The sequence below is a fragment of the Suillus subaureus genome (genome assembly GCF_016647635.1).
Source record: "Suillus subaureus strain MN1 chromosome Unknown BJ212scaffold_40, whole genome shotgun sequence".
Classification (NCBI taxonomy): Eukaryota; Fungi; Basidiomycota; class Agaricomycetes; order Boletales; family Suillaceae; genus Suillus; species Suillus subaureus.
In genome coordinates, this window is record NW_024538596.1 from 357,185 (window position 1) to 383,492 (window position 26,308).

Consider the following 26,308-nt stretch of genomic DNA (forward strand, 5'->3'; position numbering starts at 1 on the left):
TGGTTAGATCCTCCAAAGCAGCGCAACAGGTTGCAATTAATTTCAGATCGGGATGGATGAGCGGTAGGAAACAACAACGCAGCGTGGGGGACAGGAAGAGATGCAAGTATCCAGTTGGATGTAGAACCATTGATAACGACAGCAATTTCGGGAATATGAATGCCTTGATGGGAAGGGCTGAAAGAAGGTGAAAATGGTTGTCGAATGGGATTTGCAATGAGCGCACACGGTGGGCGTGACGCAAAAATTGACGGACTTCGTGCTCACATAATGGGTTAATGCCTTCAGAGTACCATGTGTACTGCGTTTAGACATTCAGTGAGCTAATGAACGAGGTAACATGAACAGAGCGCAACTAGTCCGCACTAACCCTTCCGGCATGATGGTATATTATGGGATGTAGCCTCGTTACACAGCCCAGCAGTGGTACTATTCCATGCATGTCAGCCCAAAGCAAATCCATTGCAGGCTCGTGGAAGGTCCTGCATATCGTTGCAAGCGTCGCAAGGGATTTCCGAGCCGATGATATCTCGCCATATGATAACGAGTCCAGGATTGTATTGACATGGGTGAATATATCCAGAAGGATTTCAGAAACAAGTAGGGCATGATGCATCGGTGGTACGGCAATGGAGTAAGTCCAGTGCAAAGAGTCTTGCACAACACGGACACAAAAGCTTTATTCTTGCGAGCGTCAGTGACCACGGCTTGAACAGAAGCGAACAGAACACAATTTCCAAGCATCGGTTCAGTGACACGTCGCTCATGCCGGATTGCCTGATTTCTGGTCTATTTCCCAGCCTATCCTCATGTAGGGAAAATTCAGCCCGTGCACGTTGTCCTGAGTTCAATGGGCCCACCTGATCAGTGCGCGTCTCTGGAAAGTCCCGTATCCACGTGCCGACACACATCGCATGGTTCGACTCGGAATAGCGACCATTTTTAGCTCCGAATCAAATGCAAAGTTTTGATCACTTCCATCTCCAGCAGCCCAGCTCGACTCTACGTGCGTCGTCAGTGACACTTGGACTTATATCTATCCTCTTTACCGGTCTATATATCATGATCGATTGATCATTCCTTTTCATTAATTATCCTGACAGAGGTTGCCTACTAGTAGGCTAGTACTGTCACGGTCCCTCGGACCCACTGATATTATAGTGCATCTTCAAGTTCGCACCCCAGAAAAATCTACGAACATCAGTCTGTCTCCCCCTCAGACTCATCCGTGTCTGTCATGCGCTAAAGGATTCTCAATCATAAAGACTGGTCTATTTAAGTCGAGGTATTTTCAACCAATTAAGTCCGTACGTAGCGAAAACGAGTTATCTTTGCTTGTGTGAGCAATGAGCATCGTGGGGTGGTATAAACTATGTATTGACGTCGACGTTACCTCTGTTTCAGAAACTCATCATGTGACGCTTGTAGTGTGACGCCCGAGTTCATGACTTCGTCAAATGGGGCGGAATCAGGCTGCCCACCTTATGAACAGATTCACGTGGGTTACGATGTATACACGCATCAGTACCACGGTGTTTCAGATCATGATCATGATCCTCTTATCAATTACATTATTCAAGCATGCAGGCAACATTGGGCCGGGAACGCACGAAACAGATATAGGTAGAGGTTATTGGATAGCGTAGGATACATGAGACCAGAAAAAGAAAGATCCAGCGACGAAAATTAAATCAGGGTGGTACAAACAATTATACTTGACGCAAGCGCATTACCATGCACAACTTCAGAAAGATTCTCGAGCATCAGTCCGTGTCCCAACTCAAACTCGAGGATTTGTGGCTTGTGACTATTTAAAAGACTGAGATGCCTATTGACCTCGTCCCACTGCTTCAGAAAGTGAATGTCGATGTTTTGTGTGTCAAATGGGTCTCGGTTGTCAGGCGACTTCGTTGATACGAGGGAGCATGGAGAAGAGGATGCGAGCAACAGCTTCAGCATTCGCTACGTGAGACCGGGTCAAGTTCTATGATTCTATGGTGGTATGTCGAAATGACTCGGCTGTAGGATCGATATCGATTCTCACAGCGTCTATTAACATGTCCAAGTTAACCAAGCGGGGACATTGAAGGAGTGCTGTGAATAGTCCGCGGAATGTGAAGTGGGCACCGTTTTCTCGTCCACTAATATCAGCGAGTATATGTGTGGCCAACTTGCCATGGCTTCCAAAAGAAGGTCGTTATCAAGATTGAAGCAGCAATAAGGGAAGTCGAGCTCCAGGGTTCGAAGCTGGGTGAAACAAAAGAATTGTGATCACTCTGATCGGAGCCCCCCCCCCCAACTGTTTGACAAGGGGAAATTATCTCAATGCGTTCAAGTTTCTGATCTGCCTTGCACCGGGACAGCGCGCAACAAAGTTGCTTGGCCTCCGCATAAGGCAAATCGCTGACTGTTGTTACAAACTCTCGTAGCGAAGGGAGTTCCGAGTGTTGAATGACTGCGATAGTGTACGTGGCCGTGCTTACAAAGAAAAAAGGCCTGTGAGGTTGCGGAAAGTTGCGAAGTTGTGGGTGTCCCGACTCAAAGGCTAGCGATGAGTCCTGTGCAGATCGCTAATCACCACTGTGAGGAGGGTAGGTAGGTTGGAAGTGTGCCTCCAAGCTGTCCACTCGAGAGGTGGGCAATACAGAGTTGCAAGCTGCTTGCACAAACGAACACTATTAGACGGCAGGGGCAAGTCATCTGCTATGCTATCATCAAAGGGCCCGGGCTCCATGGACAAGCACTCCAAAGTAGCAAAACGGCTCGCGATATATTTGAAATCCGGATGGATGACCGATAGGCTGCACTGGCGCAGAGTAGGGGATAGAAAGAGATGCAAATATTCAGCATGAGGACGATCGACGATGAAGACAGGCTCGGGAAAACGCATGTCTCGATGGGAAGATTTGCCAAAAGGTGAAGATGCTTGCTGCTTTTCACATGCAATATGAGCGCACACGGGCGGCGTGACGCAAAAATTGACGGGCCTCGTGCTCAGATAAAGGTACAATGTCTTGAGAGGACCAAAAATACTGCGCTGACATATGTTCGGTGAGTCAGGAAACGAAAAAACACGACGAGTTCGCACTCACAATTTTGGAGTTCCGATATATGAATGGATGCAGCCTCGTTACGCAGCCTAGCAGTGGTATTATCCCATCTTCATGTCAGCCCAAAGTGAATTAAATCCATTGCAGGCTCGTGAAAGGGTTTGTTTGTTGTTGCAAGTGCTGCGAGAGATTTCCAAGCAGATCACTTCGGGTGACATGACAATATTGGTAAGAATTTATCGACATGCGCGAATATGGTAAAAAAGGAGGATTTCACAAACGAACAGAGCTCGATGCATTGCAGCTGATTCAGTTGGCAATCATGTCGACAAGATATTATCAATTCGGGTGCAGTGTCACACAAATAGACACAAACAATATAGCGGACTTGGACTGAAATCATAGTATCTTCCCCTGTACGTGCCAGACTGGCCGTTTGGATTGAAATTTCAAGCCGTTTCATGATTTAAGAAATATGACAATACCGTTAATTTTGACAAGTCACCTCATCTTCTCCAGGGCTCTGGTAGCTCAGCGCCAGGCGCGCATATACACCCGACGTTACCATGCCCATGTCTTTGATTTCACGCATGCCGTTCTTTGCCAATATTTCTCCCTATGACCGTAATCGCAGAGCGGATCCTAACTTGATTCTGGGAAAAAATGGACAACCGTCAATCGTGATTTCAGACCCTCCAGCAGGACCTGGAGATGTCCCATACTACCCCGAAGGCAGCCGCAGGCCGGAATATGTGCCACAGCCGGGCACTCAGATCAGTCCTGATCCTATCAGTGCAACCGGAATGCAGACAGTAGGCCAGTTAACACAGTCCCAGGAATTGATGACTACTGTTCCTGCCTTGCCAATAACATCAGCTACGGCAACTGACACAATATCCTCACCGCTCAGTAGTGCAACGCCAAGTTCCTCGTTTTCATCACAAACGCCTACCACCACCAGCACTCCCTCCAATTCCTCAAGCAGCACCAGCACGTCCGCTCGTCCTACAGCACTCGTCTCTCCCGCTTCCATGCATACGTCCAAAACCGAGCTCTCCGCCCCGTTCTACGTTGCGATCATCCTGGGCACTGTCTGTGTTCTCGCTTGTTGCCTGGCATTTTTGGCATGGTGGATTCGATCACGCGCATCAGCGCGGAAGACGCGAGACGACGACGAACTTTGGACAGCGAGGGATGTACTCGAAGACGGCCCCGAGCCCAGCCTACAGGCGCACACCCCGCACTGAGGAGTCTGAGTTTTACCTCCCTGCGTCTCTCGTCCGGAGAAATACTGGTGATCCATTTTCCAGCCCAATAAACACACCGACGGCTGCGAATTTCTACAAATCCTATGATCGGGCACCAGGGTACAATCCCTCGAAAACGGTGGTTGGTGACGTCCACCCGCCCATGGAACAGCGACGACCTGCGTTCGCGAATCACGCAAGCACGTTCAGCGTACAGGAAAGCCCGCGCACACTTGGTCGGTTGCAGGTAGCAAATATTGCCCCTGGAGACCTGACGTCTGGTGACGAGTCAAGCCACGGAGGCACAACGTCTTACAGCACAAGGGTAGTCGAGTTGGGTCCACCGAGGAGCGCTATTCAGTATCACACGCAAAGTTTCCTGCCGCCGGAAGGAGATGGTCTACCGCAATTTCTCCCCTCGCCAGGCTATGCCCAGCGCACGCCTAGAGAGAGGTTACGGCCAGTGATGGAAAGCACACCAGGCATCGGCCCTGGAGACTGGCACAACATACCACTCCCTGACGAGGCTGAACCTCCCGACCCAATAGAAAACGAACACCCACCCCCGGAGGGTTGGGCCTCCGCCCTCAAGTCCAACTTCATGACCTGCCTTCGGCACTGTTACTGGCAACCGCACGCCCCGCCCATCCACATACAAAGAAAGCGACATTCCGCTGGGGTCTGCAAAAAATCACTCGCTACAACAATTTCCAGATCCCGAATACGACGTACCTCTCGCTGCTCACGATCCGCCGTCATACTCTACAGAGTCCCAGCTGAACGACGACGACCTAAACGGACTGCGCATTCGTGGACTGGGTGGTTATCCTCGAGACCAAACTTCCTACCCCGACGTATCGCAGTCGAATCTGGCTCCCAGCGATAGCCAGGTGACACTTCGCCCAGGCATGACACCCGTGTGGACGCAAGAGTCCCGCGTACCGCTGAAACACAACGCAGCTCCTATCGGTGTGACAAAGGATGATAGTCGTGCCTCACACGCCAGTTCCAGCAGCGTTTACACCTCTGAGTCTGTAGCTGCAGCCTCAGCCAACCTGAAGAACTACGGGTATGGGTTTACACAGTCGCACCAGGCGCTTTCTTCCAATAACGTTCCGAAACCACGCACGAACACAATGCATTCTGAACAATCTAAATTGTCGTCGCGGAAGAGAGGTGGGCAGCGGAGACGTTCAAGGCCTAAACCAGTTCGGCATGAATCATCGTCCGCGTCTTCTATGATATCCTTTGGATCAGACTTGTTACGTCCAACTCAGCATGGTCATCTATCCGGGAGGGAGAGTATGGCAAGGAAAGCGTTGCTGGAAAGAAGACGGAAGATGACGATGCACGAACCTTTGGATGAGTAGTCCGATACCTTTATCCTCTAACCAAGGCCCCAGGATCGAATTGCTTCATTTGTCGTCCAGTGTTATTACAAAAGGTGTATAAACAAGTTATCGAGACCGTGATATAGATAACGAAGGAAATAAGTACTGGGAAACGAGAGGAGCGATAACTGAACATGAAGTCTACTGCGTCTGGACATGGCACATGTTCCTTCAGTCTATATCACTGTTCACTGCTTGGCTTTGGCAGCCATCTGTATCGACAAGGTCAGAAGACGAACCTGTCACATACGAATTGAACGCACCAGGTTGAGAGCAGAGCCTGCTTTGAACCACTCAATTTGTCCCTCATTGAAGGAGTGAGCAAGAGAAATTTCCTGCAACATCATCCCATCAGCACCACAAAAAGCCACTACACGATCCAGGAACTCACATCCTTGCTACCATCTGCATGCTTGGCAACAAGAGTCAAGTTCTTTCCGGGGGCGAAGGTCTCCAAGCCCAAGATGTCAACCTTGTCGCTGGGCTGAATTTTGTCATAGTCCTCAGGGTTAGCGAAAGTGAGAGCAAGCATGCCCTGCTTCTTCAAGTTGGTCTCATGGATACGAGCAAAGGACCGGGTAATAATGGCAAGACCACCAAGGTAGCGGGGCTCAAGGGCAGCGTGCTCACGAGATGAACCTTCACCGTAGTTGGAGTCACCGATAACGACCCACTTGATGCCCTTATCGCGGTAGTAAGCAGCAGTCTGGGGAACTGGACCGTATTCGCCGGTGATCTGGTTCTTGACTTTGTTAGCCTCGCCGTTCTCAGAGTTGATTGCACCGATTAGACAGTTTTCTATTCCAGGGTGAGATGAAATCTAGAGAACTATCGGGTAAGGTGACTTACGCGAAATGTTCTCAAGGTGACCACGGTACTTGAGCCAGGGACCACCAGCAGATATGTGGTCAGTCGCTAGAAACAATAATGAGGCGCACTGCGATGACTCAGAAATGAGTTTCACTTACTGCACTTGCCCTGCACCTTGATCAGAACGGGAAGGTCAGCCGGGGTCTTGCCGTCCCAAGACTTGAAAGGATGGAGGAGTTGAAGACGGTCGCTCTTAGGGTCAACTGCGACCGCAACGCTAGCACGGTCTGCAGGAGGAGGCTGAAAGGTGTTTTGGCCGGGGTCATAGCCACGAGGAGGAAGCTCATTGCCAGTAGGGTCCGAGAACTTGAAGGGCTTGCCATCAGAGCCAATGAGGGTGTCCGAAACAGGGTTGAAGGTGAGATCACCAGCGAAGGCCATTGCAGTTACAATATCCGGGGAGGCGACAAAAGCATGGGTGGCGGGGTTAGCATCATTACGACCGGTGAAGTTACGGTTGTAGGAGGTGATAACTAAAAATCATTGGTTGAAAAATGTAATACGATGACACAGAAGACGCACTCGAGTTGACCTCGCCCTTCTTAACGTCTTGCCTGTCCCATTGACCGATGCAAGGACCGCATGCGTTAGCCAGAACGAGTCCGCCGACGGTTTCGAAGGCACCGATTTGACCGTCACGTTCAATGGTGGCACGGACCTGCTCAGAACCAGGCGTGATTGTGAACTTGCTCTTCACATCAAGACCATGCTCGGCAGCTTCACGGGCAATGGAAGCAGAGCGTGACATGTCCTCGTATGAAGAGTTAGTGCAAGAACCGATGAGAGCGACCTTGAGTTCTTGGGGCCAGTTGTTCTTCTTGACCTCCTCTGCAAACTTCGAGAGCGGGGTAGCAAGATCAGGAGTGAAGGGACCGTTGATGTGAGGCTCGAGTTCCGAGAGGTTCTGGGCATAAAGCATCAGTCCGGACAACGAGGACATCAACGACACTACAAACAATCTCGATAACCTGGTCGTACTCGGAGCCTTCGTCGGCCTGAAGGTTGTGCGCAAAGCGCTGTGCGTATTGAGCAATGTCGGAACGCTTGGTGGCGTTGAGGTAGTCAACCATGCGGCGGTTGAAGGGGAAGAGCGAGGTAGTTGCGCCAATTTCGGCACCCATGTTACAGATAGTGGCCATACCCGTGCAAGACAATGACTCAACACCAGGACCGCGGTATTCAACGATGGCACCAGTTCCACCCTTGACAGTGAGAATACCAGCGACCTTCAGAATGACGTCTACAAGCAGTTAACTGTGTGAGAAGAATCAATTCGAGAACGCACGAACCCTTTGGCGTAGTCCACCCTCCAATTTTGCCAGTAAGGTTTACACCGATAACATTAGGGCACTTCAATTCCCAAGGAATATCCGCCATGACGTCAACGGCATCGGCACCTCCAACACCACAAGCAACCATACCCAAACCTCCCGCATTAGGTGTGTGAGAGTCAGTACCGATCATGAGTCCACCAGGGAATGCGTAGTTTTCCAAAATGATTTGGTGAATGATACCAGAACCCGGCTTCCAAAATCCAAGACCGTACTGCGAACTGATGAGCAAATACAAAGACCCGAAATAGCAAACAACCGACTTTTGCTGTTGCGGTAGCCAAGAAATCGTACACCTCCTTGTTGAGATCAACGGCACGTGCCAAATCCTTAACACCGCCGACTTGAGCTTCAATCAAGTGGTCACAGTGAACCGTAGTTGGGACAGCTGCTGTGTCCATGCCTGCAGACATGAATTGTAACAGCGCCATCTATAATTACGTCAGCGAGGGGACGTAGTAGTGACGTTATGAACGGACCTGGGCGGTAGCATCCTGACATGCCACCCGCTGTTGATAAGGACAAAGTAATTTAGCAGTTACTCGGGGCAGAAGAGAACCGTTATCAGACATACGTCAGGGCGGAGCTTAAGGTAGCTTGTGCCTCGAATAATGTCCTGGTTATGAGGATCATCCAAGTGTCCGTACACTATCTTCTCCGATAAAGTAAGCGGGCGCTGAAGCCTGCGGACCAGATAGTGCATCAGAAACCAGACCATAAGTCAAGTAAATGCTTGCTATCACCTGTCACGGACGATGGCGAGGTTATCCTCAATACGCTGGTAGTTTATGTATGCACCCTTCTCCAGAAGCGACATTGGAACTTTGGTGTCACCAATTCTTGGGGCAGCGGTGGCCATTCCTGCGGCCAGCCGCTGCAGCGAGCGCATCGCATCGCGCGTTGAGGAAGAGAGGATAGGCATCGTCGAAAAGACCGACGAGCAGCTGTATGCGACGACAAGCAAGGTTTGAAGAAAAGCGTGAGCTCGGCAATTCGCGTTCCGATAGTTGCCAATTTATGCTTGTGATTCATGGGAGCTTGATAGCCAATCACAGTTATCAATTTGTAAGACTATTCCCGCTACGGCCGAACCACTTACCGCTTTTGATAGTGTTAGCCGGAGTTCTTCACTCAACAAGCCGCTCTGCCGCCGACTGCACAGGACTATCAGGGACTCCCCAGATTTGCTCACCGGACCATCCGATGAGTCACAGGTTTCAGACACATAAGTCCTTCAACAGCACTCAACATCGCCGACAACCCGACGATTCGTCTTAATTGGTCGGAGGCCGTCGCACGATAATATGGGAGTGCCTCCCTCTGAGTTGCATGCTGTGGGAGCTTCACCAGACTAACCACGAGGTTCTGCAGTACGCTGGCAATTGTGGGCGCCGCACTCACCTCGGCCCTTCCACGCCCGTTACCGCGGTACTAGGTACACATTGACATTGATAATATGCTGACCGACATCTCCGATGAACGCCAGTCCTTCAGTCAAGCGCGCTCAACGTAATGTCGAATTAGCGAACCAGTAGCAAAACTCCCCACATCAAATATTAACAGACGCATATCCGAAGCTAGTACCTTCCAGGCCCCGGGCGACAAGTGTAAACTGCTGTGCTGCTTCCCTCGTTTTCTTCGGCGATCGAGATCTTTTCGTAATCAGTACAGGAAGCTCGTATGAACGGCATGGACAGACCCAATGATAGCTTTTACGAAAATTCGCTTCGCCTCCGGGCCTGCCTTTGACTGCACAAAGTCATCCTGCACCCACGTCAGACTTCCTCACAGAACAACAACCAATGCATACCGCAAACAAGATATCAGTCATCCACGTTCTCGTTTCTGCGGGGAACTTGGACGCTACTATGGATAACAGCTCAATCAGGTTCTGCGTCGCGGATCTTGGCGCCACACCCGCGAAGCCACACAAAATGGCTCGTAGGATCGGCCGACCATGCCCTTGGATTAGTATTAGACTTGCATCTCCCAGATCATCACTACTGGCTGTTCGCCTTATGAGCGTTTCCTGACATCAACAAGTGAGAAGTGGTAACATCAATACAAAACCATAAGTACCAGAAAAGTGCATGTTGCAACAAGCGAATATCGCTCTTGCAGCGACAACGAAGTCACAGCGCATTGCATCAATGCATCGAGGGCGCCGGGTGGTAGTCGGTAAAATCCCACGAGGAAATGCTTTGCAATCTGATTGGTTTCAGTTAGCTTGCATTGGGCCTCTAATTCCGCACCCGGTACTCACGGTATCCATGCATCCGAAAAATGCCTGCACGATGTCAGGATTCTACAATAAGAAATTATCAGGACGCTCGTTCAAAAAATAGCGCAAGGTACACCCACAGCTTCCATCGCCCCAGGCTGTCCCAGTACTCCTAGCGATGCTTCAAGCAGTACTGGTAGTAGAGTCGAGATCACCCCCAGCGCCTCAGGACTTGGTGTGGGTTTAAGCGTCGAGGTCGAAAACAACACCGGCGGATCAAGCTGTATGACGAGCATGGTTGCTAAAGACAGCCATACAGCCGTGAGTTGCCTCTGGCATGCAAGACATATGATCTCAAAAATCGGAGCTGCAGGAAGCGAAAGCAGGGTGATATCCGAAGGCAAAGAAGTTATCGAACGGAAAAAGTCACTCAATGCCTTATTCAGTGTCAGTCGAATAATGTGTATAAATACATTGGAACATACATCTGAGACACCAGCATCCGTGGACCAGAATGTGGCTACATTTCTTATCGTGTTGAACAGGTCTTCACGAACTTTCGCCATAGTGTAGTTGTCACGTGCTCGTTGTAGGCGCTCAGCTTCGGCTCTCTCTTCGGGCGATTCGTCAAGGATAAGCAACGAGTCTTGCGTGCGTGTGAGACCTTTGGCTACCCCCGACAATGTCTGAAGCTGGGAAATGATGATGATACGAGTTTCGTCCACGAGCTGCGGAAGATAGAACAACTCAGCTTAAAGGAACCAGCGTCTGACTCGATACGAACCTGGGACGAAACATGCAGGACTTGTGCTAGTTTTTCGACTACTGGGTTAACAATCGCCTGGATGGGAGGAATCTCCTCTTCAGGTGGTAATGCCTGTATTACACTCGCGATTGATTGAAGAACCTTGCTCTTTTCCGTATCCTGGGCATGTTTGCATGACAATTTAGTGGGGATACAGATCATGCATGGATCTCACAGACCGGAATACCACTCAGTCCGGCATGCAGCTCCGCGAACGCTCCAATATGAGGCGCAAGCGCAGCACGATTAGCATCGCACAGATCACGAAGGCCATTTGCTGCCGGAAGGCATAACGCAGGCTCCGGCAGAGCAGCAACGACGTAAGAAATGGCGTTCATCAGAAGAGACGGAGTTGAGGTAGATGTTGGTGCCTTGGTGAACCATGTTGAGTACGCCGCTGAACGCGGAAGGTTAGGAAGAGGAACAAAGTCATGGTGCAATGCTCCTACCAATCAAGCCAAGCATCGTTCTACGTATTCGATCCTGACCTGAAGTTGGCAAACGACCAAGTACATCAGGTCCGAACAGCCGAGCGAGGAAGGGGTTGTCTTCCAGCGGTACCGCCTCTTGAATCGACATGATACAGTGCAACGTGGCTTCAATTTCCTGGCAGTAGGTATTAAATGAGCATCTATAAACCGAAAGAAGCGCCCACCTCCCATCCTTGGGATCCATCCGATTGCGCAAAGCGCTTTTGCATGTCCTCAAGGAAGTACCCCAGCATGTCATTTCGCAGGATGTAATATCTGAGGATGAATCAACATAAAATATAGGCATGTCGATCATCTTATTCACGCATTGATCAGGGTATCACCGACGTCCCTCCGATATCTGCAAATCGTTAACGCCATGCGAGTTGATGAACGTTGCTCTCACTCACACTTGAAACCTGTCGATCTCATCTACAAAACAATTCGTTTCAGCACAATACAAGTAGATGTGATATAAATCTATCACCTTTTGCCCAGTAACTGAGAGTACGCTGGTCTGGCCACATCACTTTCCTTCTCAGTATCTCCACAAGTTGAACGTATACCGCATTCACGACGGCCCATTGTTCCTTTTCCTTGACGTCAAGGAGCGAAGGTATACCACCTTGATCCTCAGCTTGGTCTTCGTACTCCACGCTCCACAACGACTCCTGAAAGAGGTACCAAAAGCCAAGAGTCATCTCGCTCTCCTCTTCGTCGACACCGTAATAACCCTGTAGTCCGGTATATTTCAAAAGGAGGTGTAAGAACTTCTGCACAAAGTAGGCGCGCCGGTAGGGTGTTCCAGGTATAGGTTTTAACGATGTGATGTTGGAGGCGAAATACATGGTGGAGTGGTCTCCCAGGGCAACCAGTAGTTTACAAAGTGAATGAGATACACCATCGATTGAACCGGCTGGGTATCGGATAACAGTGAGCAATCATATCGAGTGAACATGTGCAGCCACCGAGGCTCACCACGATCTCCATAACCATCAAGCCAAATGAGAAGAGGCTCTGTCAACGTGCCTGTACCCGCACCTCCGGCCAACGAAGACCTCGTCATGATCTCCTGTAAAACATCAGAAGCCGCTGAGAAGGTGGACCCGTCGAATCCGGAGTCTGGTGAGGGCATCATTATCGTAATCAACAGTGGAATAATGGGTGTGATGTCACTTGTGTAACACGTTAAGTTGAAACTTGAGCAGAATGTATAAAAGAACGTTACTTGGCCCGTAATGTGTATATCCATGCTTGAAAGCACTTGAGTGCGGATTGTAGTTCAGGCAATATGAGAGTAGGTCGAGTGATAGATGTTATGACAGCTTGAACGACCATCGGAGAAGCGTCCAGAAGAGATTGATGCATTTGCATCCTGGAACGAAATTGGTGATGATGCAGAATGATTCAGATTGTTGCACTCACTTACTGGGCCCTAGAAGGTCGGCTGTTTCGACCTCTTCAGCGACTATGGTAAGGAAGGCAAGGAGTTGTTCTGGAGGCATGCCAGAGGAAGAGAGAGTATTGACTGCCGACACTATCCAGTCCGGCCACCTTGAGGGTGAACCCGGCGCAATGCGGAGTGCAAGTGATGTGATCTGCAAACGATCACTAGACAGGCTTCAATCTAGAACATGCACTTACTGCAACAAACAGTTTGCGGTATACTACTTTGCCCTTTCCAGTCAATATCGAGTGCGAGGTGAGCTTGAGCAGCAAGTCTCGTAGATGTTCGGCGTTTTCTTCAGGAAATGAATCCCTGCAGTAATAGCAGCTGATCAGCACCATCGTGAGGAGGAAAAGATAGACCACTTACCAATCACGCATGATCTTAACCTGCGCGGTATGTGCGCCAAAAAATTGTACATTTGGGTCTGGATGCTCGATGAAAGGTACAATCAACCCCCATGCCTCAGGTCGTCTCTGAATCTCGACCAGCTCTTGCTGGATCCGCCGTTGATCCACCTGGGCATGTGCGCTCGAATATGCTTGTTGTATCAACTGTGGAAGTGTTGTTATAAGAAAACTCCCTAAAGAAGTGCAAACTTGAAGTACGTACTTGAGCTGCTTTTTGCACGTCAGGAGGAGACAAATCTGGGAGGAAGTTTCCGGACGACATTGCATATGAAACGCGTATATATTTCAAGTGAAGAAGCTGGTAACAGCCTATATGGCTGCGTATGTGATAGACTTCACTAGCAGATATTCTAGATTAATGGAGGAGAAGGGTGGCGGCGCGTCTATTCTCTTAAGGGCTCGATCGGGTGTCTGAGTCAATGTCACCGAGCCATGTTCTTATCGGTCGGCGTTCAACTTCCAACGTTGACGGGCGTCTCCCAGCTTTCCCGTCGCTATATTCTAGAAATCTAGGATACAACTTGATTACGCTACGTCGCGGTTCAAACCATGATCAGAGATTTGTATGGCATGAATCTAAACCATATGCAGTCCGTTAATTCTCGTGAATAAAAAGAATTGATCCTTCGTTTCAGAATCGTTTGCAAAGCACAAGTTGGATAGAAGTTCTCCAGATTTCAGGCCACAAGTAGATCACACCCTTTGACTATTGAGAATTCGACGCGGTGCAAGTGGCCCATCCAGAATTCAGATTCCATGTCAACCTGAGATTGTAATTTCATGGTTGACGTTCGGAGTCAGGTTTCTCACTGGACGCTTGTTCATCAGTGAACCGATGAACATATTAAAATACTATGCTATACCATATATTGATAACAATCGCAACAATGTCCACAAATATGCGGGGGGGGGGGTTGACATAGAAATATGTGACCTATCAATCAGACCTTCACGCGGAAGTGACTTCCGCACACCTAACCTATTTACGGGACTTTTGCACACATGGTGCATCCGCGGGAGTACTGCCGCAGTACTAGGTGCTCACCTGATGGTGCGCCACCTTAGGGTGACCCACCCTCCCCGACTCAGAACATTACCAACAGAGGATGTCCTGGGCGTGGCTGCTCTTATCCTCACAGGCTCTTATCGTGATCAAGGGTTTGTACACGTTGGATGCTATCAGAACACGGAGTACGATAACGAGGACATGAAAGCTACTCATCCGGAGAAAATTCAGTTTGATAGACTGGTACGTGATATAAGCACAAAATTACGCGTCACCCGCTTTCAGATCAAGTGGTTCGTCTTTAGACTTTAGCAGGCTGGACACCGGCATGAGCTCTTCGGTCACTACTTCCAGCGCATCAAACTCTGACGCAAACTTCACTTTGCGCTGGGAGATCGTGAGCCATGAGGCAAAACTAAGAGTAATTTATGCTCACCATAATTTTGGCCTTCTTTCCGATATCGCGTCTCCATGCAAAACGAACCATGTGCACCGTCAGGTAACTTGGTAGGCGCGAGAGACGCAACGTCTGGCTGTAAACTGCTTGACGCCCAAGTTCTTTTCCAATTGAGAGTTCATTGCCTGTGTGCGCGTAAGCAAAGACCAACCCAGGCACAAAAAACGCGCATATATCCTTGATACCAGTGTGCATAGAATTCGTTGTCGCTGAAATATCGCACTTGATTTTCAGTACCTTTTCTATCGTAACAATGCTAGGCTCTTCAGGCGCTTTGTCGCATTTCAAATCTGTCCAAATAAGTTAGCTGACGCGGAAAAAATCCGATTCGCTCTCTACGCATCTCTGCCATCATAAACTGATCAACGAATCTCCTTCCCCCCACCACTGTATTACCCGTAGTATCGATCTCAGGGACCTCTTTCAAGCCGTTAGTAAGCTGTGTCCACTGGCAACACCCCTCAGCATCTATACCTCAAGTCAACAACCCAACGAAAAAGACGGCAGAAAAAACGCTCACCTTGCTGCACGTACCCTCCTAACATTCCATTCTTGCCCGATCCATCAATCTCCCCGAACTGAAGCACACCCTGATGCAACACAGTCAAAAACGCGGTAGGGATATGCCCCTCCGTCGTACGAGACATGTTGCTGTACAAGTCTCTCAGCGCACGAGGGAGGACGTCCAAATGGGGTGACCGATCAGACGTGGGAGTGAGGTCGCGAGCCACGCATGTAAGAAATAGCAGCATACCTTGAGAGAGCTGTTTCAAGTTCTGGTATCACATGCATCGCTTGGACGGTAGCTTTCATGTAGCAGGTATTTCCGAGGCTGCGAGCATATACTTGTCACTTCATGGCACGCCATGAATCGCTGTACAACTCACTTTTCAATCCAACTGGAAAAGAGAGCTGCAAGAACAGAAAACGTGAGTAACCTACACGAACGCAAATAAAACAAACATACGGCTTCTGTGATCTCCGATTCGTCCATATCTGCACAGGAACTGTCACCACAACCCTTAGATTATACGCATACAGAGACACTCACCCTCGATAAAAACGATCAAGTCAATGGCCCCACTACAAGTACACATCAAACACGCAGGAAAAACTCTCGGTGTTAACCTAGACGCATCACTCCTACCTGCCGTATTCAAAGATGGGGTTTATCAGGTTACAGGTGTGCCGCCGGAGCGTATGAAAGTTATGATCAAGGGCGGCGTGCTCAGGGTGCGTGGTTTTCGTACTGTGTAGGCGTAGTGATAAAATATTGATTTGTGTAGGATGAAATGGATTGGAAGAAGTCTTGGCTGGGCTTGATAATCGATTACTAGGGAACTCAGCTCAAACATGCACAAATATATAATGAAGGCGCAAGTGTCAACTCTATCGACGACAACGATGTTACGAGATGAGCAACGATAATCCTGAATGAGGTTTGTCCTTCTAGTGAGTACTGTCACTTGTTGAGCACCGCCGCCCCAGTATATGCACCGAACAACGAGAAGGTTTCCTGGCCTGATTAACCTGCTTCAGCCTTCGATACAGCATGCTGTTAGTGCTCCGGCCAGTCGATAATGGGCGCTTCCAAACGCATATTCATAATAACCATAATTCAAGACATGCAGACATACAACAGGCGCTTGTCGATCTCTTTTGCTACCCACCACGTCGCTTTTAGTTCCATTTGCACCAAGACACCTCTCGACATGCACGCTCAGCCATCCTTCTCACTTTCTCGATGGACGAAAACAGTCCTCTTCGGAAGACACACTGGGGACAGTTAAAGCCAAGTGATCCAGGATCTCATTGAGTAGAGGAGAGTGGCAGGTGGGCAGCCAATTACGATGTACGAACTTTCATCTTTCCATCTACATTATTTCTAATCACTACAGCTGTCCTCTCTCTCGCCTTCTCTCATGGACGACTCCCAGGGTCAGTTCGCGAGTTATTTGGCAAGGTGACCAAGTGTTCTGCTCGAAGCGCTCGATAGTCTCCCAACCCTGAACGCATGGCTGCTAGGGTAGAGCACGGGTACGGGTAAACCCGCGGTTTATCGCTGACGGGTGTGGCGGGTACGGGTACGGTGTGGATTATGGAGACCCGCACGTACACTGTGCATACCCGTCGCGGTTTACGGTGTTGGACGGGTGTGGATCCCCAAGTTGTCCGAGGGTCAAAATTTCATTACTCATGAAGATCCTCCCGGCGAGTTGTAGCTGTCACCATGTGAACTTCGACTGCAGGTTCATCGAGTCGCAATGCCGATTCAAAGTCACAATCGACGGCACCAGCTATGCTAATTTGCCAGTGGAATGATATTCCATGAGCTCGGACAGAAGCAATAATTTGTGGTACCTAGGTTCTGTAGTACGAATTTAAAGGCCAATGAGTTGTGAAGAAATGCAGAATACTATTCACCTTCCTCTCATGTGCCGCTCAAAGAAGGCTGACGAGTCCTCCGTCGAATCATACTCGTCAAAAGCGTCTTCGCTAGCATCATCTCTGAAGTCTGTCAGCCAGGCAGCTAAGAAGGGTGTGGATGTGCTTACCCGTCCTTTGAAGAGAGTCAAAACTGTCTTGCTCTCGAAAAAGACACGCTCATCACTACCGTCATCCCCTGAACCATCGGTGATCGATATTGATGCCATCGACACGGCGACAAAGTCTGACGACGAAGAGGACCTAGATGCAGAACTTCGTAAGACTTTTACTGATACTACTATGTCAGTGCCTTACCGATTCAATACAAAAAAACTGAAGAAGAATTGGCGTTCACCTGTCTATGCGTTTTTTAACATTGATCGCGTTGCTGTTCAGAATGTGGATGGTCGTAATTGCCACTTCTTCCCCTGTGCAGCACAAAAATGTAAGACGAGAATTGGAGGGGTTCGCCGTTTCCAGGACTCGAAAGATAAGGCTTCGACTGCTAATCTAAAGAACCATGCCATTGGCTGTTTCGGTAACGAGGCTGTCAAAGTTGCATGTGTTGATAAGCAAGCGCCCGACTTACAGCCTAGTGGATCAATTTTCACCGCATTTGCACGCAAAGATAAAGAACCAGTCAATTACTCACATCGCAGCCATACCAATCCACAAGTTCGGTATGTGTGTACATTTTGATTAAATTCCATTTGAATGATGGGCCTTTGACAGCGCTCGACTTGTTCAATGGCTCACGGAATCTAACCGGCCTCTGAATATCATCAATGATCGTGCTCTTCGAGACCTTCCCACTGCTGGTCGCCCATCAATTCAACTCCCCTCACGTTTTACCATATCACGGGACATCAAGGCTTCATTTGAAAAATGTAGCGACCGAATTGGAAAACTACTTCGAGTGAGTTCTTGGAGTTTGTCGCCTATTGTTTCTGGTTATGACATAAATATAGGAATATCCTGGTCGCCTTCACTTTGCCACTGATGCGTGGACTTCGCCCAATCATAGAGCATTTGTGGCCTGGACAGTGCACCTGGAATTCAATGGCGAAATGCTCTGTTTCCTCCTGGATATCGTGGAGCTTGCAGAGGTTTGTGATATTTACCTCGCAGTACCTTCAATGAGAGTGTTCTGAACATTACTCTTTGTCAGTCTCACACTGGTGTTGCCTTGGCGAGAGCCTTTCAAGCCATGCTCGAACGTTTTGGTCTCACTGACCGGGTAGGATAATTTACACTATAACATGTTATATTCGTTACTCATTCATTTTTCAGATGCTCTCGCTTAATGCTGATAATGCAGCAAACAACAACACGCAAGTAGATATGCTTGCAACACTGAATAACTCCTTCAGGGCCGAGCAGCGTGTAAGGTGTTTTTGTCATACTCTTCAATTCGCTGCCAAAGCATTTCTTTCACCATTTCACTCGAGCATTGGATGTCAAGCAGGTGAAGGCAGTGATGAAGAAAATGACTGCCCTCCACTTATCCTTGATGATGACGACGATGGAGATGATGACAACTCAGAGAATGAAAAGACATCCAGTAGTAATACTGATGCTGACCTTGAGAACGACCCTGATGATGGTATTGATGAACTCCGACAACTACCTGATGATGAACAACAAGAAATGATTGTTAAGACAGTCACCATCAAGGAGGCTATATCCAAGGTTCGTCACTTATATGGTCATTTATATGGTCATTTTAGAAATAGGTTTCAAACTTGTGCAAAAACTTCTTTTTGTGGGCTGGTACATATCATAGTGGGCACATTTATATGGTCAAACTAGAAATAGGTTTCAAACTTGTGAAAATATTTCTTTTGTTGGGCTGGTACATATCATAGTGGGTACCTCTAGGATCGATATGAGCCAAGAATTAAAGAAATCGGTGGTTGGGTTGTGGAAATATGGTTGAAATACTGATATTTTGGCCTACCCACCATATCTCAATATTTCTGACCTCCAGAGGGTATGGGACCATCACCAATCGATTCCTGCACTTGGAAAACCTTAGGACAGTTGTTTATAGTACCGGTCTTAGGCCAAAATGAGGCACAGTGACATATAGGAGGTAGGAGGGGGGAGGGGGACTTTGCACATCTCAAGAACGTGATTTTTTCTAAGAAATCTGGCTCGACCATTGTGTTCAGAGGGTTCAAGAGCCCTCGGGAAAAATGCTTTTGGAGTCCTGGCAAGTCATTATATAGCACTTTTCTATATGGGTCGTGGTTAAGAAGGGGTCATTTCAAGACATTTCACAAATATAATCCTCCACTGGAACCGTTCCACTGGAGGGTCACAGAGTACCAGGGTATCGACAACAATGATCTCCACTGGAACCGTTCCACTGGAGGGTCACAGAGTACCAGGGTGTCGACAACAATGATCTCCACTGGAACAGTTCCATCAGAGGCTCGACTCCATGACAAGACAAAGACATTATGTAAGCTAATACCTGATCAACTAATTGATGAAAACCAATGTCGTAGCCCTCGTCAAGGGGAGTCCATCCATAGTCTAATGACATCAATAGGATAAGATCCTAATGAATTATAAGCAAAATACTCGAAATCGAAGGGTTCAACAAAGCAACTCAACCGTGGGAACTACTCCGATAAAAATGCAAAAATCAAGCAAAATCAAGCAAAGTCTGAATGAGGATTCGACCTGGGCCATAAGGATAAGGATAAGGAATACGATAGTCAAGACTACGATAGCAAAAAATCAAGAAAACAAGCAAAAGACAAGGATAAGGATCACGACGGTCAAGACTACGATACGATAAGCAAGTCAAGGATAAGAAACATTCTAAGGGCACATTTGTAACCTGGTATTGGTTACACCCAGGTTATGGCTAGCCAAAAGAGCACAATCTGGGCATTTCTCAACATGTCAAAAATGCCCAGAACAGGGGAGGTTGAATCTGGGCATTATGAAAGCAATTCAACCATGGGAACTACTCCGATAAAAATGCAAAAATCAAGCAAAGTCAAGCAAAGTCTGAACGAGGATTCGACCTGGGCCATAAGGATAAGGATAAGGAATACGATAGTCAAGACTACGATAGCAAAAAATCAAGAAAACAAGCAAAAGACAAGGATAAGGATCACGACGGTCAAGACTACGATACGATAAGCAAGTCAAGGATAAGAAACACGATACCATAGTCAAGACAAGGATAAGAAACGCGATAGACTACAATACGATAACTTACGATAACAATACGATAGTCAAGGATAAGGATAAGGATAAGCAGGGCAATCATATGTTAGACCGTCCCCACCCACCCACCCGTTAGCTCTCTCGTCGTCTCGTATAAAAACGTATTCTCTCGGTGTCTCGCTTCTCGGTTAGATAGCTTAGCAACACACTACAATACACCACAATACAATACCCCAGCAAGACAAGCAATACAACAGCAATAACTCAGGCAAAATCAACCAACACAATACCAAAAAAATAGCAGAAATCATCCAAAATGAACCCAAGTCTGAACAACATTTTCGCCTAACCCTGCCCCTCACATCAACCAAAATCAAGCCATGCAATACCAAAAAAATACCAAAATGAACCCAAAACCAAGCCCAGTCCTGACGAGGTTTTCGCCTAAACCTATGCCTCACATCAACCAAAATCAACCAACACAATACAAATAAAAATACCAAAAATCAAGTAAAGTCAAGCCCAGCCCTGACAAGGTTTTCGCCTTCGCTTACGCTTCAGATCAAGCAACACAATAGCAAGAAAATATCAAAAATCAAGCAAAAATCAAGCAAAGTCAAGCAAAGTCTGAACAAGGTTTTCGCCTCACCCTACGCATCAGATCAAGCGACACAATAGCACAAAAATAGCGAAAATCAAGCAAAGTCAACCCAACTACAAACAAGGTTTTCGCCTCACCCCACACCTCAAATCAAGCAAAGTCAAGCAAAGTTGAAACAAGGAAGAGGATGAGCAATACAACAGTCAAGACTACGATAGCAAAAGACAAGGACAATGATAAGAAACGCCACGCCACGCCACGCCATACCCCACAACAACCAAGTCAAGTCAAGGATAACAAACACAACAGACCACCATACAATAAAAACGCAAGACAATACGATAACAATACAATAGTCAAGGATAAGGATATCAGGGCTCGCCATACGTCAGCATTCTTGAATCGCCCCCACCCCCCCACCCGTTAGCTTTCTCGTCGTCTCGGATAAAAACGTATTCTCTCGGTGTCTCGGTTAGAGGTACCATACAACAGCCAGACAAGCAAGGCAATAGACTACAATAGTCAACCCAAGCATAAGGAATACAATACAAATACAATACAAAACCGCAATAGATCACAATACACCGCAATAGTCAACACAAGGACAACAAATACGGTACAATACCAAGACAACACAATACCCCCAAAACAGCCAAAATAAACCAACCCCAGAGCCATAAAATAGCAAAAATCAAGCAAAATCAAGCCCAGTCCAAACCAGGTTTTCGCCTTCCCCTACCCCTCAGATCAAGGGACACAATAGCAAAAAAGCATCGAAAATCAAGCAAAGTCAAGCCCAGTCCAAACAAGGTTTTCGCCTTTCCCTACCCATCGCAACAGCAAAAAAATAGCAAAAATCAAGCAAAGTCAAGCCCAGTCCAAACCAGGTTTTCGCCTTCCCCCACCCTTCACCCCAGACAAGATCAACCGTTCCATCAGCAGAAAAAAAACAGCAAAAGTCAAGCAAAATCAAGCAAAGTCCGAACAAGGCTTCAACCCAGACAAGGAGTGAAACAGTCAAGACCACCATAGCAAAAAAATCAACAAAACAGGCACAAGACAAGGATAAGGATAAGGATCACAACAGTCAACACTACGATAAGGAAGTCAAGGATAAGAAAAGCAATACCATAGGACACAATACGACAGTCAAGACAAGGATAAGAAACGCAACGGACTACGATAGACCACCATACAACAATATGCGATTCTAAGGGAAAATTTGTAACCTGGTATTGGTTAGAGCCAGGTTATGGCTAGCCAAAAGAGCACAATCTGGGCATTTCTGAACATGTCAAAAATGCGCAGAACAGGGGAGGTCAGATCTGGGCATTTCTCAACATGTCAAAAATGCGCAGAACAGGGAGGGTCCAATCTGGGCATTTCTGAACATGTCAAAAATGCGCAGAACAGGGGGGGTCCAATTTGGGCATTTCTGAACATGTCAAAAATGCGCAGAACAGGGGAGGTCGGATCTGGGCATTTTTCAACATGTCAAAAATGCGCAGAACAGGAGAGGTCCCAACTAGGCATTTCTCATTTTGACATGTTGAGAAATGCCCAGATCCGACCTCCCCTGTTCTGCGCATTTTTGACATGTTCAGAAATGCCCAGATCCGACCCCCCCTGTTCTGCGCATTTTTGACATGTTGAGAAATGCCCAGATTGGACCCCCCCTGTTCTGCGCATTTTTGACATGTTGAGAAATGCCCAGATTGGACCCCCCCTGTTCTGCGCATTTTTGACATGTTCAGAAATGCCCAGATTGGACCCCCCCTAGAGAATGTTAGACTTAGTGACATTTTTCTGCCATTTACTGTTCTCCCATTACCCTTTTAATTTTCACTAGTCCAACACCTGTTGTGCCTTCAGCACAGGAAGCAATAGGAGTGCTTTGCGCTCCTTTTTGGCTTCATCCTAATATTCATAGTTACTGTGCCTTTGGTACAGTAAGGCAAAGGAGCACTTTGTGCTCCTTTGGGAGATACATGCAGCACCTTGACTGAATCATCAGCATAATGGATCTTGAAATAAATCAATAATGATGATAATAATACATTTTTGAGCAGCACTTTCACACATTTCAAGTACAATCTGTTGGCTACTCAACAACTGATCTTGGATGCTATCTTGAGTCACATTTGATACCATATGACATCTCTGCACAACAATCCTCTTGAACACCTTGGCTAATTGTTCATAGTATAACACAAGTGCTCTCATATCATCCAGGTACCTAAGTATTGTGTTGATACACTACTGAGCTAGTTTTTTGCTAGCATGTATAATCTACCACACATCAACAAAGTAGACAATATAAATCAATTTAATTTTACTATTTGACCATCTATCCTCTTCTTTCCCCTGTCTTCCTGGTTTTGGCTGTGTCCTCATAATCATGGACAAAATAAAAGTAGAGAATATAAATCAATTCTCCCGCCTCCCGCCTCCTGCCTCCTGCCTCCCGCCTCCTGCCTCCTGCCTCCTGCCTCCCGCCTCCCGCCTCCCGCCTCCCGCCTCCCGCCTCCCGCCTCCCGCCTCCCGCCTCCCGCCTCCCGCCTCCCGCCTCCCGCCTCCCGCCTCCCGCCTCCCGCCTCCCGCCTCCCGCCTCCCGCCTCCCGCCTCCCACCTCCTGTCTCCCACCTCATGTCTCCCATCTTCTCTCTCCCCCCATCTCCTGCCTCCTGTCTCCCATCTCCTCCCATCTCCCATCTTTCATTGTCTTTTCTCCATTTTCATTTTTTTCATTTCACAAATTTCTGTCTTTCATGCCCCAATCTCTCTTTTCTTGCAGATGAGCATTAGTGGGTCTCAAAGTTAAATTTATGAACTGTTAGAAACATCCAACAAAAAGAAACTTCTAAAGGTATTCAAGCTCTGCCAGAATATGATCTTAGGTATCAGTTCTATTACAAGTGATCATGATAATAAACATCATGCCTTGCACATCAGCCCAACAACAGATCTTGCAAGCACTGCATGCTAAGCAGTTCAATCTCCAATATGCTCGCTACTTTGAACTCATCAAACCTGCCATGGAAGAACTCAAAGACTCAGATGATAGTGATGATTCTGATTCTGATTCTGATCAGATGTCCATATCATCAGATTCCTCACTTAGCAAGTTGATTTTCTCCTTTGCAACATCCATGGATGCAACAGAGATACTGACAAGCTCATGTCCCTTTATTGAATTCAGTAACATGGTGTGACAATCATATTCCCACTAGGCTTGCAATGGCCATCTTTTGATATAGGTGATGGAAAGCTACAAAACCATCGACCACTTTTCCTGCACTCAACCTGCTCTGGATGCGTATTCCCACGCTCTGCGGACCCACACATTCACTCCCACACTGCGTGCATACCTGCAGTCGATTTCCCACACCTTCGGACTACCTTACAGGTGTCCTGCATCAGTCCATTGCCCATCCTACCTCATTGGTATGTATTTTGCCTTGCCTCGTGTGTTGTAACAAGTGTTGCAGCCTTATTACATGTCTTTACATATTCCTACTGCCTGTCTGTCCTGTCCCTTCCATTTCCAAGAGGGTTTAGCTAGTATAAAGTGCCTAGAGTGACTACTTTGTATTTACTTCCCTTCTACAGTATTTCCTTCCCTTAGGTTTTACTTAGGAGCAGTCACCATTAGTGCACACTTTTAGCTCCTATTGGGTTACCTTATACCTGAACACCTTGTCTTGACTTTCCTTACCTGTGCAATCAATACCCTTGCCCTCACTTGTTACCCACACCATTCCTTAAGACTTTCCTACCCCTTACCCTAGCATCTCGCACTTCCACATCAACCGCTCATCAACCGCTCATCAACCACACTTCCGCATTCCCGCACTCTACATACCTGCGCACTTGTTCCCTCACTCTGCGCACTTTCAGGTCTTTAGTATCATCAGCCGTTCTCAGTAGCAATTCCCTTTATGGTCAAATGTTCTTGCTTGCAAGTGTAGCAGCTAGGCAGAGCATCGACCTACAACAATATTTTTGATTAGGCACTTTAACAAGTGTCTAGCCATTGTTGTGTTTGCACAACGGTTCAAGCCTTAGCTGATGAAGTGGAAAAGTCTCGGGTCCTCTTCACACATCCAAAATCCAGCCATGCCCTGCAGCTACATCTCCTTGAGGAGTGGGTGCTAGATAAACCTGAGAAGTTCCATTGTAAACTTCATGTCAATCCCCCTGTCTTCATGGAGATTGTCAATAAAATCATCAATCATCCTATATTCTATAACAACTCACAAAACTCTCAGTTACCAGTCCCTGTACAGCTTGCTATATTCTTGAATAGCGCTGGCCACTATGGAAATGCTGCAACAACAGAAGATATTGCAGATTGGGCTGGTGTCTCAGTCGGGACGGTATACAATTGTCACCATCATGTCATGGTTGCTCTCCTTCAGCACCATCATGATGTGATCCATTTTGATCCACTTGATCACAATGATCAAAACAAGTGAGAGCAAGCAAAGGACTGGGTTGAAGAACAAACCTCTCCAGAGTGGAGGGGTGGATTTCTTAGTATCAGCAGCACACCATTCAATCTGTTTCAGAAGCCTGGGTGGCATAGCAAGGGATTTTATGACTGTAAATTAAATTATTCGCTGTCAGCCCAGGTGCATCATGAGTTAGAACAGAGAAAACCAAACTAACATTTTCAGAAGATCGTAATTATGCCCACAACCTGCACATCGTCCATTATGTGATTGGAGTCCCCAGGAGTGTGCATGACTGAAACACATTTGCAAAAGCTCGAATTACACACCATCCACAAACATTTTTTGGGGGAAATGAGTGGATCTGGGCAGATTCAGCCTATGGTGCTTGCCTGTGGTGTGTTGTACCTTTTAAGCGACCAGCAGCTGGTGGATTGATGTGTGGTCAAAAAACATTTAATTATCACCTGTCAAAGGTAGTATGAACTGTTCTAAGTCAAAACTGTCAACTTGACATCTGCAGGTCCTTGTTTGCTCCAAGCATTGCTATGGTTCTTTGAAAGGCCGATTTAAATCCCTTCATGAACTTCAAGTTCAAATACAGGTGCAAAAAGACCTTGATGAGGTGAACTTGTGGACACATTGCTGCTTTATCCTCCATAACATGATTGTCGACATCAAGGAACAGCTTGGCGGTACTGATACATTTGATCTTTTTGCCCAGGAAGCAAGGCAGTGGGGTCATGGAATGCAGGACAGTGAAGAGGGAGATGGGGACAATGCTGAACAAGAAGGAGCTGGGGATGAAGGTTTTATCAGATCTGAAGGACAGATTTTTTGAAACATGCTGATGGGCCAGTTATTGTGATATCAACAGTGACAGGTAGTAGATACATACTTTAGTAAATTTACCAAGGACCTAGAATGAGTGATGTGAGGAA

General features: G+C 47.5%; 5 protein-coding genes across 5 annotated transcripts; 2 read left to right on the plus strand and 3 right to left on the minus strand.

The window, feature by feature from the left end:
- The first annotated feature begins 3,179 nt into the window (after positions 1 to 3,179).
- Positions 3,180 to 5,676, plus strand: BJ212DRAFT_1385305 (uncharacterized protein). Its single transcript, XM_041336796.1, has 3 exons — positions 3,180 to 4,246; positions 4,299 to 4,888; positions 4,962 to 5,676. Exons 1-3 carry the CDS (start codon positions 3,617 to 3,619, stop codon positions 5,665 to 5,667), a joined length of 1,926 nt encoding a protein of 641 aa, XP_041188443.1. The 5' UTR covers positions 3,180 to 3,616; the 3' UTR covers positions 5,668 to 5,676.
- Positions 5,677 to 8,872, minus strand: BJ212DRAFT_1385308 (aconitase family-domain-containing protein). The gene is made up of 12 exons (XM_041336797.1): positions 8,633 to 8,872; positions 8,464 to 8,572; positions 8,369 to 8,398; positions 8,153 to 8,320; positions 7,848 to 8,103; positions 7,515 to 7,798; positions 7,081 to 7,462; positions 6,657 to 7,031; positions 6,538 to 6,603; positions 6,080 to 6,486; positions 5,952 to 6,023; positions 5,677 to 5,900 (listed from the first exon to the last, which is right to left on the minus strand). Exons 1-12 carry the CDS (start codon positions 8,809 to 8,811, stop codon positions 5,877 to 5,879), a joined length of 2,352 nt encoding a protein of 783 aa, XP_041188444.1. The 5' UTR covers positions 8,812 to 8,872; the 3' UTR covers positions 5,677 to 5,876.
- Positions 8,873 to 9,438: 566 nt separating this feature from the next.
- On the minus strand, positions 9,439 to 13,504 carry BJ212DRAFT_1281186 (armadillo-type protein; the record flags this gene model as incomplete). The annotated part of the gene is made up of 19 exons (XM_041331602.1): positions 9,439 to 9,541; positions 9,589 to 9,653; positions 9,700 to 9,918; positions 9,969 to 10,097; positions 10,153 to 10,194; positions 10,251 to 10,547; positions 10,596 to 10,838; positions 10,895 to 11,035; positions 11,095 to 11,312; positions 11,365 to 11,521; positions 11,571 to 11,661; positions 11,711 to 11,786; positions 11,873 to 12,301; positions 12,367 to 12,560; positions 12,614 to 12,760; positions 12,811 to 12,983; positions 13,030 to 13,144; positions 13,202 to 13,386; positions 13,445 to 13,504. 19 exons carry the CDS (start codon positions 13,502 to 13,504, stop codon positions 9,439 to 9,441), a joined length of 3,084 nt encoding a protein of 1,027 aa, XP_041188445.1.
- Positions 13,505 to 14,512: 1,008 nt separating this feature from the next.
- Positions 14,513 to 15,699, minus strand: BJ212DRAFT_1485339 (uncharacterized protein; the record flags this gene model as incomplete). Its single annotated transcript, XM_041340966.1, has 6 exons — positions 14,513 to 14,635; positions 14,685 to 14,995; positions 15,045 to 15,173; positions 15,226 to 15,459; positions 15,593 to 15,617; positions 15,673 to 15,699. 6 exons carry the CDS (start codon positions 15,697 to 15,699, stop codon positions 14,513 to 14,515), a joined length of 849 nt encoding a protein of 282 aa, XP_041188446.1.
- Positions 15,700 to 17,432: 1,733 nt separating this feature from the next.
- On the plus strand, positions 17,433 to 18,378 carry BJ212DRAFT_1281314 (uncharacterized protein; the record flags this gene model as incomplete). The annotated part of the gene is made up of 4 exons (XM_041331610.1): positions 17,433 to 17,820; positions 17,936 to 18,048; positions 18,101 to 18,238; positions 18,301 to 18,378. 4 exons carry the CDS (start codon positions 17,433 to 17,435, stop codon positions 18,376 to 18,378), a joined length of 717 nt encoding a protein of 238 aa, XP_041188447.1.
- Between the last annotated feature and the right edge of the window lie 7,930 nt (positions 18,379 to 26,308).

Coding starts and splice junctions, on each gene's coding strand:
- BJ212DRAFT_1385305 (XM_041336796.1), top strand. CDS start 3,617: ATGCCCATGTCTTTGATTTCACGCATGCCGTTCTTTGCCAATATTTCT. Junction 4,247..4,298: donor AACTTTGGACAGCGAGGGAT/GTACTCGAAGAC, acceptor CCCCGCACTGAG/GAGTCTGAGTTTTACCTCCC. Junction 4,889..4,961: donor GGTTGGGCCTCCGCCCTCAA/GTCCAACTTCAT, acceptor ATACAAAGAAAG/CGACATTCCGCTGGGGTCTG.
- BJ212DRAFT_1385308 (XM_041336797.1), bottom strand. CDS start 8,811: ATGCCTATCCTCTCTTCCTCAACGCGCGATGCGATGCGCTCGCTGCAG. Junction 8,399..8,463: donor ACCTTAAGCTCCGCCCTGAC/GTATGTCTGATA, acceptor CCTTATCAACAG/CGGGTGGCATGTCAGGATGC. Junction 5,901..5,951: donor CAGGCTCTGCTCTCAACCTG/GTGCGTTCAATT, acceptor TTGTCGATACAG/ATGGCTGCCAAAGCCAAGCA.